Source organism: Populus alba, chromosome 18 (genome assembly GCF_005239225.2).
Source record: "Populus alba chromosome 18, ASM523922v2, whole genome shotgun sequence".
Lineage (NCBI taxonomy): Eukaryota > Viridiplantae > Streptophyta > Magnoliopsida > Malpighiales > Salicaceae > Populus > Populus alba.
In genome coordinates this window covers 11228319-11240430 of record NC_133301.1, presented here as the reverse complement: position 1 = coordinate 11240430, position 12112 = coordinate 11228319, and the positions used below count along the sequence as shown (strand labels likewise).

Sequence of the window (12112 nt, the reverse complement as noted above, 5' to 3'; positions counted from 1 at the left end):
TAATTGGTTGTTTGTCCCCACCAAAAACATGTATTTAAACAGCCTTTTGTCAGGGTCAAGAGCGGCTAATAATGTATTATGTTGGTCTGCAGCAAAACTTGGTTGATTAGCAAATATAATAATTCTGTTCTGTCAATTCAGGACCATGGCATCGATGAAATCTTGACCGGGTCGCGTCTAATTAGCTCAACGATGAACTCGTGGATGATGGTGAACCTAAATTATCAGTGTTGGGAACATCCACCTTGACCTCATCAGCCCACGTCCATCAAGTTAACTGAAATAATTCAAACTAGTTGTCGTTTTAATCAATGTTCAGTGAGATAAATGTTGGGGTACCCTCAGTTTTGGAAAGAAAACCTCCACTTTTGCCATGATGATATAATCATTGAGAAAGATGAATTATACACACTTTCGATCTTTTTCTTCAAGGAAAAAGGTCCTCTCTGTGGTCTGTAGAAGGGTAACCTTATGGGATGCTTCTGGATTTTAAGCTCGTCTTAACTCACTCGCCGCCGTGAAATAAAAAAAGATAGAGAAAACAGGGGGTAAATCACAGCATCATGTCCCGGGCAATGTCTGTAGCCAATTACCGTAGAAAAGGGGGGAGGGGGGGATGGCAGCGACACCAAGATTACGGGGCATTGAGAGAGAGGATAACTCGAGAAAAGAAGCATGCAATGCTGCACGAGGAAATTTCGAGCAAGAGACTTTAAACTTAAACTTGGAATTATCCATTCATACAAACACTTAAGAGGGACAAGAAGAATATTTGTCTGTCATTTGAACCATTTTGTTGGGTTCATCAAAAGGAAAATGAAGTCATGAACTAGGGCTGCTACTCGTTTATTACATTATGTATATATAAATTACAAGACCAAAAAATTCCTTCGTGGGAGAAGAGAGAAAAGAATCACAATTTGCTATTATAATGATAGCACGTTCGATGACCACTTGAAGGGACACAAGGCAGGCGTCAAAAGTAGCCTCTCGCTTAAAATTCCTTCAATTCCAGCAAGGCTTCGGTATTTATAGAGTAAACTTTCACATCACCCTCCTTTCTTCATGGCCTACACGAACGATTAATTACCATACATCACGTAGATACCTGCCATTCATTTGCAGACTCTTCACAAAGCTTTCTGTCTTCGAGTTGTCGAGGGATCCCTGGATATACAACCAAAAATTACACGTCAGGAAAATTGAGAGAGGGCGTGGTGGCGCTCTCAGACACCAAGAAAGGGGGACAAGTTTAGATCATGATGTGGATTCTAGCCTTTCAAGGAACTAAAGGGAGTGTACGAAATATGTCCACGTTCAGAACAATAAAGCAATGTCGACATGGAAGAATCTCAATCACAGGAAAGCAATGGACACGGGATTGGGCCCCCCTTTGCTAACCATGTCTGTGGGGTAGGTTCTGTTAGATAATTTTTCCCCCTAGTTTTCATGACTACTAACCATGAAAAAGAAGGCAGTATTAACACTTTTAAGGTGCACAGCATGCATAGTGACAGAGCCAGCTAGAAACTTGTAATAACATGGCTAATTTTTTTTACCTGCTCTTGCACAATAGTGTGGAGCGCTCTGTGGACATCTTTAGCCATGCCTTTGGCATCACCACAAACATATAAATATCCACCTTGTGAAATCATGTTCCAGATATCAGAAGCCTGAACCAAAGAAAACACATGCTCAACGCTTTAGTTAATAACAAAAATAAATAACATCGCAGCATTTTGATTTCACCAGATAGTGTGTTAGGTGAAACAGAACCAAGTACCTTCTGCATCATCTTATGCTGCACGTATTCCTTGGTAGGTCCCTCACGGGAGAAGGCAACAACTAGTTCAGAAAGTGCACCACTTTCAACGAAGTTGTTGAGCTCATCTTCATAGATAAAATCCTGCAGAGTTTAAGCGTGTTAATAAAATTCTTGAAATGATATCCCTACACCAACCACAGAGCATTCTAGATATATGATAATAACATAACCTACCATTTTGCGGTTCCTGCAACCAAAGAATAATACAGAGGATCCCAATTCTGATCCTGCTTCTTTCAGGGCTAATCTTTCCTGAAAAGGGAGATAAAAAATAAAGATTATAAGATTGGATAATTCATTGTGATAACATAGATCACTTGAAAAAAGACAGCTGAACATAAAGTTAACGAGTCCAAACCTGGAGGAAACCTCTGAAGGGAGCTAAACCAGTTCCAGGGCCAATCATAATGATGGGAACTTTAGCATCTGCTGGAAGTTTGAAGTTTGATTGCCTAACAAAAACAGGTGCCCAGCTGCAATCATGGCTTTTCTCCAGAGGCACAGCGTTCTGTGGAAGGAATAAAATGAGAATTAACCTTGATAAACTTGGTGTATAGAATATTCTATCAAAGATCAGGAATAACATGGATAGAAGAATTGTAATACAAACATCAGTACACATACAAGGAGCTGGGCTAACCCTAGCATCGAGCATTGTAAAAATGTGGATCACTAATTTCCAACCCCCGTGATAATTTAAGACACCCCATATATTTACTACCCAATTCAATCGATTTTTGCACTTCACCCTGAGGCGTTGCTTTGTCATAAAATGCATAAAACAAAGCAAAATAGAAATTTTTGAACATGTACCTTCATCCAAGTTGAGCACACTCCTTTGTGAATACGACCTCCTGGTGTTTTCTCAAGAACCAGTGCACATGTAACATGAATTCTTGATGGAGCCATGCTGCAAGTCATAATTTCAAATATTAGGCACATAAATTCCAAAGAACAGAATTAAGAATGATAAACCAAAGAGGGAGCAGGTGCAATTTTTGAAAGTAAATGGTCCTTGAATACATAAAAGTTCCCTTTGTGCTAAAGGAGCTACGAAATACAAAATCCAGATTTTTGTTCTCTTCAATATTATCCCGTTGATCAGTGGAACAACTTTTGTTTGCCACATTCCATAACTTTTTTTATTCAGGAAAATTGAGCAAGCTAAAAGAATTTGGGTTTAGATTAAACATGATATGAATCCCTTGCCATCTTCCATCACAAACTCAGATAGATTAATTCTGAACCTTTCCAGAAAAAAGAGGGTAAAAAAAACACACCTTGGAGATGATGAAATAGAATAGAATCTTGGCTGCAATCGAGGTGCAACTGAAGCAAAGAAGACACCAAGTGGGGGCTTGGCTGATGGAAATTCAGCCATGACCTCAAGGAGGCTTCTCTGATTTGCAACTAACAATTGTGCATATTCATCCTGTACGAGAGTGCAAATCAAAGTTATATCCACTTTAAGCTACAAACTAAAACAGGGACCAACTTGGTGACAAAATATTGTTGGTAGATTTACAACCTTCCCAGCAGGCGATGCAAGATGCCTTAGTCGATCAGCTTCTGTTGGATCAGTAGCATGAGCTGCTAAAGCCATTAGAGCAGACTGCAAAGCATATGCATTGCAACATTAGATTACTCAAATGTGAAAAAAATCCTGTAAAATGAAATATGATATCCATTCATGCTTCGACTTAAGAAAACAGCCAACCTTCTTGGGCAAACTCAAAAGATCAGCATATCGAGCTAGAGCAGTTTTTAAGGTGGATGGTGGGAATGGAGGTGGCAAGGCGCTTCCACTAAGTGGTGTGCCATCCTCATTATCATTGTGGATAGAGAAATAAGTATCTGGTGATAAACCCAACAACCGCAGTGCTTCCTCTACAGTTTCACTTAGATTTTCACAGTACACACCAACGTGATCCCCAGTTCCATATCTGAACAACAAAGGAACAGTTATGAGCACATAATAAATTGTTCCGTGCATAACCGGTGCACATTGTTCTCTTACAATTATTCCCCATGAAAATGCATTTGGATGTCATTTTCAAGGGGAAAAAAGAGAAAACAACAAAGATATTGCAAACAACTTACGCAAGTCCGGTGCCTGATATTTCAAATTCCAGATGGGTACATGAACGATCAGATGCCGGGGTATGAAGCTCCCTCCTCACAGCAACATTAGCCCTTCAGTAGTAAACAGAACACAACTTAGATCGAATTAAGCTACTGAATTGTCACCAGAAAATCCAAAAGGAATTATTTTTTGATACCTGCATGGATGCTGAGCATCATAGACAGCATGGCCATTTGCATTACTCCAGTTATCATCCTCTAATGGGGCATCTTCAGGGTCATGGAATACAACCCGATATTCTGATACAGTGGCAGCATAAGGAGTAGAAACAGCTGTTGGACCATCTCCATCAAGAAGCAACTGGTCCATCTCAGGCCACAACAATTCCCGCCTAAAATAGCAAGAAGAAAAGGAAAGAATGAGATCTCTAGTTACAAGAAAATTCATTCTGTTCATGCAGCATACCAATTCAAGTTCTCCTTACCATGCAGCAAAGTCATCTTCCATGCATTGATCATCATCACCAAGACCCACTGGGGCAAGGCGCTTCCCACCTAAAAAAACAAAGAGAAAAATGGTTATGGAAAGAAAACAAGGAGAACTTAGTTGCTAGGCAGAATGAACAACATCGATGAGCTCATTTTAACTCTTGAAGACCATTTGATGATAATAAACATTGAGGACCACAATGTGGCACACAATTAATTATAAAACTCTTCTAATTCTTATATAAATATGCAGCTAATTGGGTTTCAAATTTATTTATTTTTTGCAAACAATTGAATTGTAGAAACAGTGTTCCTTTTGGAGCAAAAGCTTCGCATGCATCAGGAGAACCTGGCAGACTCTATTTATCTTGGCAAGGAAGCTGGCTAACATCAAAGGGCACACCGCCTTCATGAATGCACAACATTTGCAAAGTAGCAATGCATTATTGACAAAAGATCCATATTGCAAAGCGATCATGTTTCCTTGAGTAATAGCAAGTTTGAACATGCAACTCATTGAGCGTACGCAGCTTCAAAATCCTTTACATAGTTTTCTGGTTGGTAGAGAATGTTTTACTCGGCACATTTGCTAGTTTAACAAACAAATAGATAGTAGAATGTGTTCTTCACAAGCACTAGTCTTGTCTGTGCATATTCATGGTTCACAGACAAATTCCATTGAATCACATTATTCAACTATAAGGAGTCTGAAGCCATTCAGCTTGGCTTTATACTCATCAGTATAAAAACATTAGCAACAAAAACTCTCGCCATATAAAAAAAAATTCCAAACAAATTTTCACTAAAACAAGGAGCAAACAAATATGTAGGCATACCCTGGTCAGCAAAGATTTTATCCACCACTATAGCAATCTGTTCGACGAAACAAAACAAGTATATACACAGTTAATCAGCAAAAACAAGCAATTAAAACCACCGGCTAATTGTGAAAGAAAGTATAAATAGAGTCACATTCCACACCTTGTTAAAATGCTCGTATTGCCTGTTACCAAGGCCAAAAACTGCATATGGAAGGTCCTTGAGCCATTCCCCTCTCTCATTACCCTATATGAACACAATCATAAAACCATGAACACTAATTATGAAATCCTGCTCTCTAATACCAAACCAATCAATACTTCCCAGAAACTCACCTCTGTAAACCATTTGTAGAACCTTGCCGCATTATCAGTAGGCTCACCATCTCCATATCTAAACACCCACATACATCAAAAACAATTTAAAAAAAAAACTAAAATAAATTACAAGTAGATTATTATCAAAATTACTCACGTAGCCAAGAAGAAAATAACCAGATTCTCTTTCTTCAATTTCTCTTCGTATTCATCATCATCACCCGCATAATCATCCTGTCATAAATAAATAAATAAATAAAATTAGATATTAAAAAAAAAACAATCTAGAAAAAAAATAAAAAATAAAAAAGGTCCATCATACCAAATCAACAGTTTTAAATGTAGCCTTGTCATACCGAGCTTTTGCCTCCTCAGCTAGAGCCTTAAAAAAAAAATCAAAAGAAAATCTTAGCTAAACTACTCATCAACTAAAGCTGAATTCTCACCGTACACGTGGGACATCATCGCACGTGCACGGTGATGATTACGGAGTCATGTCACTCCATCGATAGCATTACGATAAACTAAAGTGTACCTTAGCAAATCCTTCTGCGGTACCGGTTTGGGTGCCGAAAAAGATGGTGACCTTTTTCTTGCCATCGTCAACTTCAGGTTCAAGGTCTTTAACAATCAGGGGCTTGGGAGGTACAGGTACTTTGGGTCTCTGATACCCAGATGATCTTCTCCAAATCAAAACGACGACGCAGCCGATCAAAACAGCGATGGAAGTAGTTAAGATCATAACAAACTCACGATTCTCGAGGATCAAAGTTGCTACTTCAGCAACAGAGCCACCGGACTCCGACGAAACATTCGCGGGGTCCACTTTGCCTTTGATTATGGCTTGCATAAGATCAAGTGGAGACACTTTGATCGAGCTGCTTGATGACTCCATGTTGTTTACAAAGATTCACAAACCAGTTTCTTCTTATTACTACTCTTCTTCTTCAAGGAGGAAAAAAGATCTCTCTCTGCTTCTTGCTTGTTGTATGGTTGGTGGGCGTAGGCAGAGAGAGAAATAAGCAGAAAGAGTTCCCTGAGAGGGGAAGGCATGAGAGAAATGAGGGGGGGTAATAAAGGGAGGATGGAGGTGCTACGCCAACCAAACCAGACTGGTCAAACTCACCAAACTCTGAGTTAACCATGGTTAAGAGTTAAGGCTTAAAGGCAGTTGATTTTAGATGGAGTCAGGTTATGGAACGGTGAAGTTCTAAAATGCCCTTTTCTGTCCTTTTCTTTTTCTTAATTAACTATTATTTCTTCTCAGCAAAGTAAAATTGTTTTATATTTATGACATTTGGATTTGATTTTGCTTTGCTGGCCTTGAGATTTGGATCTGATATTATATTTATTTATTTTTTCTTAAGCAATAAATAAGGAGTAAAGGGTTGTTGGCGCAAGGATACAACTGTGCATTGTTTTTACTTTTTCTTAAAAAGGGTTGTTGTCATGGACTTTTAGTATTTTTTAATTTTACACAACCTTTTCAAAACCATGAGATTGTATTTCCGTCTAAATTCGTCTTAAGAGCATGTTGCATCCGTTTCCTTAAATTTTAAAAATTTGTTTTTATCTCAAAGTTATAAATTTTTTTTATGTTTTTAGATTATTTTAATATATTGATATTAAAAATAATTTTAAAAAAAATAAAAAATATATTATTTTAATGTATTTTTTAGCAAAAAAACACTTTAAACCACAACAGTTACCACAATTTCAAAAATAATTTTTAAAAAAATAAAAAATATATTATTTTAATACATTTTGAAGTGAAAGTACTTTGAATCGCAACCGCTATCACAATCCCAAACAGGCAGTGGTTGCGGTTCAAATAGTTGTTTTAGATTGTGATAGCAATTGCGGTTTAAAATGTTTTTAATCTAAAAATACATTAAAATAATTTTTAAATTTTTTTAAAAATAAGGTGTTTAGGAGTAAAGTAATGGTTGCTTTTCAAATTACTTTTCATCTAAAAACATATCAAAATAATATTTTTTATTTTAAAAAAATTTATTTTTAAAAACATTAAAAAAATTGAAATTTCATGAAACACTATGTATAAATTTCTGATCATACTTTAAATTTTTGGATTTCTTTTGCTGGTAAAAGTTCCTCCTAACTTACATTGTTTGGTTAAAATAAATTCATTTATTTGGTTAAGAAAAAACAATATTTAATATATATATTTATATATATATAAATAAAAGACACTAGCTCGGTGTTGTTAAGCAATGTGTGTCTTTAATAGAAGTATTTTGCGTTATGGTTGTGGTTGTGATTGTTTTTTAAAATATTTTTTATTTAAAAATATATTTTTAAAAAATATATATTTTTAACATTGATACATTAAAACCATTTAAAAATACTAAAATTTAATTTTAAAAAATTCATTAAAAAAAATAAGATCACAAGAGAATATCAAACAAGATAAGTCATTTGCATTTCAAACATATGTCCGGTAAAATTCAAGATAAAAGATAGTCATTTAATTAATTGTTTGGAATTGCGGTAGTGATTGTAGTTTGAAGTGTTTTTTATTAAAATAAAATTTTTTTAATTTTTTACATTATTTTTAATATCAGTATATTAAAATAATTTAAAAATATAAAAAAAATAAAATTTATGGGTTGGCAAGGTGATAAGCACTACAGCCACAGGTTGAATAACTTTTTTATATGATAGGGTGGATAGTGTTTAACTAAGTGATAAGTATATTTACAATGATTAAATAAATATTTCTTTTTAATATTTATTCATTATAGAACCCTGTATATAAATATAAATCTTCTACATTTGCACATGTTTTTGTTCGATATTTTAACCCTGGTCCCGTCTCTCTTTTTTTTTTCTTTCCTTTTTGAACTTTTTTTAAAAATCACTCTTGTTAATGCACTTAACACATTTAAACAGCTGCAGTAAAAAATTTAGATTTAATATTAATGAATATAGTAATTAGAAAACTAAATAAATAAAATCTTTGAAGATTAGTTTGTGAGGTGACAAGCACAATTTTGTTGACAAAAATAAACTACAAGTTGGATAGTATTCTTTCGACAATAAAAGGTAGGTAATATTTAATTAAGTAATGGGCATCAACACATATTGATAGTGATTAAATAATTATTTTTTAATATAAAAGATGTTAACCCGCACTACATTGTAAGTTTGCATTGTTGTTTTTTATAAAAAAAAAAATAATAATATTTAGGTGCTGTGAAAAAGCATTCATTTTTCAAGAGTGAAAAAATGAAATTGTTCAATTTTTAGTCAATTAAATATGAAATAATGAAGTCAAGTAAAAAAAGGTAAAAAAATAATTTGAGTCAACCCAAGTTAGCATGATAAATATTTAATCCAAGCAATAAGGGGTGAGCCAACCTAGCTTAATTCATCAAACACATGTTCCAAGTCATGAGGTTAGGATAAATCGATAGAAAATAAATGAAAAAAAAAACACAAAGCTAATTTTTTTAAAAAAAAATATTGAACAAAGAAATTAAAAAGGAAAATTAGACAAAAAAGGAATGTTGACCCTTTATAACTTTTCAAACCAATTACCCCTGTCATTAAATTGAAAGTATCATGCATAGAAAAACATCGAAACTCAATCCCTAACAAACCAAACGTTGAATGATGAAATTAAAAAAAAATATCAATTATATAAAAGGATTCAAAACAAAAATAAAAATTAAAAGAATGATAATAAAAATAGAAATAAAAAATAAATTGTAAGACAACAACAAATTTTCAATTGGAAGGTAAAATTGAAAAGAAAAATAACTTTAATAAAATGACACAAAAAAATCAAAAGAATGAGAACCAAGCTGGAAAAAAAATAATATACTATAAATTTGTATTGAAAGATGAAATTAAAAACCAATAAAACATTTACAAAATGATCAAGAAATCAAAAAAAAAAAACATAAGTTAAAATACCAATAATAAAAAGGACCAATATATAGTTTTCAAGGGATGAGAGAGAAAAGAGAAAGAAAGAAAAGAAAGTTCTACTGAAGACAAAACACCTTACCATCACTAACATGCACCATATCAACAAGAAGAGTATTTTTAGCGATATGAAAAAAAGGTATTTTTAGTCATTTAAAGGTGCTGCTAGAAATGCATGGGCACCTCCAACACACTAGCAAATGCACCACACACAATGACAACTCTTATTTCATTTTAATAATATATAATCTATGAAAAAAGATTAAATTACCCTTTATGAAACAACAATAACCAAAAAACAAAACATTGTGAAAAGACTAAAAAAACCCTTGGACACATGTTTTAGTCTTTTCAGGGTAAAGTTGTTATGTTATTGTGTTTTAAAAAGTGGAAAGGACGTAAAATACCCCTACATGTTAGTTTTTAAAATTTTGTTTTGAGGGTAGTTAATTCATTTTACTATACTTAAAAATAAAAAAGACAAATATTTCAAGTCAATCATTTAATGACCAATGAGCTATATGAAAAAACCTAAATACCCCAACACTAAGAGTGTGTTTGGCAGTGTGATAACAATTACTTTTCAAATAGCTTTTCGTGCCGAAATACATGCCAATGATGTTTTTTTTATTTTTTAAAAATCATTTTTAACATCAGCACATCAAAACGATCCAAAAAATACAAACCGAACTCAATTTTAGCCAAAAAAAAAATTCAAAATTTCAGCAAACGCAGGTTCAAACTCACTACCAAACGGTCTCTAAGGCTTTTGATTTTTTTGAAGGACAAAGATGTCACTAAATTTTTCAATGAATAGTGCAAGTGGGTTTATGTTCCTAGATAATTCCCTACGATGGGATTGAAATTTTTTACATGTAAAAAAATAATGCACATAACAGAGGGAAATCTTTAACGGTGTCCTTAAACCCAGCTCAACAGGTCAAACCTGAAACCTCCCAACCAGATATCTTACTTAACTTGAGTTTCAAAATAAATTGTATAAGAGTTGATATGGCATGACCCGATCAACTTTGCAAATTAAATGAAACTCATACAATTGGTAACATAGTTTGGCTTTATAAATATTTTTAAGATGACATCTTTTCTAAAAACAATATTGAGATGATGACATATTTGATCAACATGGGCCAACCTAGGTTTATTCGTCAAACCTGAGATCTGGTCATGAACTCTATTGAGTTTAATAACTTTTTTTTTTAAAACTATTTTTGTTTCATTGTATGATAAAAAATAGACGTTCGCAAAACCAAGCATCAACTCAATACTGATACGTTTTTCCAAGACCACGATAACCCGGTAAAAAATAAGTTCAAATAAATCATAAAACTTGATTTTCAATGTTGTTGTTGTTTTTACTAAAATCACTTTTTATTTGTTAATATGATAAAAAATATATATATGCTAAAAAAAAAGCACCTACCCAATGTTGATATGTTTTATTAGATCGCGATAATCCTGTAAAAAATAAATCATGAAGTTCAATTCATAATAATTTTTTTTTTTTCTATAACCATTTTTTACTTAATAATATGATAGAAAAAAGTAGACAATCATAGTACTAAACACCAACCAAATGCAAGGATTTGTTTTTTTGAAACCATGATAATCCCATATATAAAAAATTCAAAATAAATAACAAAGTTCAATTTCTAATAATCTCAATGTTGAAAGGTGAAAATGAAAAAGAAAAAAAAGCAAGAAAAAAAAAGACATGTTATTTTTCTGGTTAACAATAACATGTGAGGAGGGGAACACTAGTTTCTTTTTATGATAAAAAAAATAAATGATTGTAAAATTGGGTATCAACTTAACACCGGGATGTTTTTTTTCGAGACCACTATAAGCTTGTATAAAAAAACCAAAATAAATAACAAACTTCAATTCCCCTAATTATCATAATGTTGAAAAATAGAAATGAGAATTTGTTTTTTTTTTTTTTAAAAAAAAAAAGCAAAAGAAGAAAAACATATTAGAGAAACAATGATTTCCACTCCTCATTTAGTTAACAATAAAAAAATAAATTAATATCCCTTATATAAACCATAAATATCGACCACATCTATGCATATTATTTATTTATTTATTTCTAATTTAACTTGTTTTATATATTTTTTTTTATAGGGTAAAGGGAAAATCCTCCTCAAAATTAGTTTTGAAAATTGACGAGTTATCTTAACTTACAAACCGAATAGTGTATTTATAGTTCAATAAAACAAACCCTATTAAAATATTGGGTTGAAATTAAAAATCAAATATAAAATAGTTTAAGAGTGCATTTAAATAAAAATAACAAAGTTCATGTTTTAATAAATAAAACTCAATTTCACATAGTAATTTTTAGGTATTATCAGAAGGCTTTTTCAATATCTAATCACTACATACTTTTAACTTAGTAAGAAATAATGCCATTACAATCTTTTGATAAAATTTTAACTCGGTTCAATAATCGAATTGAAAATTATGACGATTAACATAAAATTATATAGCCTAAGTTACATCTTAAATAACTTTATTTGTTGCTTGAATCATAATAACCAATGTTTGATTCTTTTTTAAACTCAACTCTATATTTTACATCACCTTATAGGTAATTTAGATAAATAACTCTATA

At 32.7% G+C, this 12112-nt stretch overlaps 1 protein-coding gene across 1 annotated transcript; it reads right to left on the bottom strand.

The window, feature by feature from the left end:
- Nucleotides 1-711: 711 nt before the first annotated feature.
- On the bottom strand, nt 712-6585 carry LOC118051568 (NADPH--cytochrome P450 reductase). Its single transcript, XM_035062231.2, has 18 exons — nt 6068-6585; nt 5855-5914; nt 5690-5766; nt 5551-5608; nt 5378-5461; nt 5233-5269; nt 4393-4462; nt 4105-4299; nt 3926-4018; nt 3543-3768; nt 3354-3437; nt 3106-3257; nt 2639-2735; nt 2184-2333; nt 2000-2077; nt 1784-1906; nt 1560-1673; nt 712-1167 (listed from the first exon to the last, which is right to left on the bottom strand). The coding sequence occupies exons 1-18, from the start codon at nt 6425-6427 to the stop codon at nt 1087-1089; spliced, it is 2139 nt and encodes a 712-aa protein (XP_034918122.1). The 5' UTR covers nt 6428-6585; the 3' UTR covers nt 712-1086.
- Nucleotides 6586-12112: the final 5527 nt, after the last annotated feature.

Excerpts from the sequence above, each read along its gene's own strand:
- LOC118051568 (XM_035062231.2), bottom strand. The coding sequence starts at position 6,427 with ATGGAGTCATCAAGCAGCTCGATCAAAGTGTCTCCACTTGATCTTATG. Across the intron at positions 5,915-6,067 it reads CCGCAGAAGGATTTGCTAAG|GCTCTAGCTGAGGAGGCAAA; the intron begins GTACACTTTAGT and ends TTTTTTTTTAAG. Across the intron at positions 3,258-3,353 it reads TTGCATCGCCTGCTGGGAAG|GATGAATATGCACAATTGTT; the intron begins GTTGTAAATCTA and ends ACTCTCGTACAG.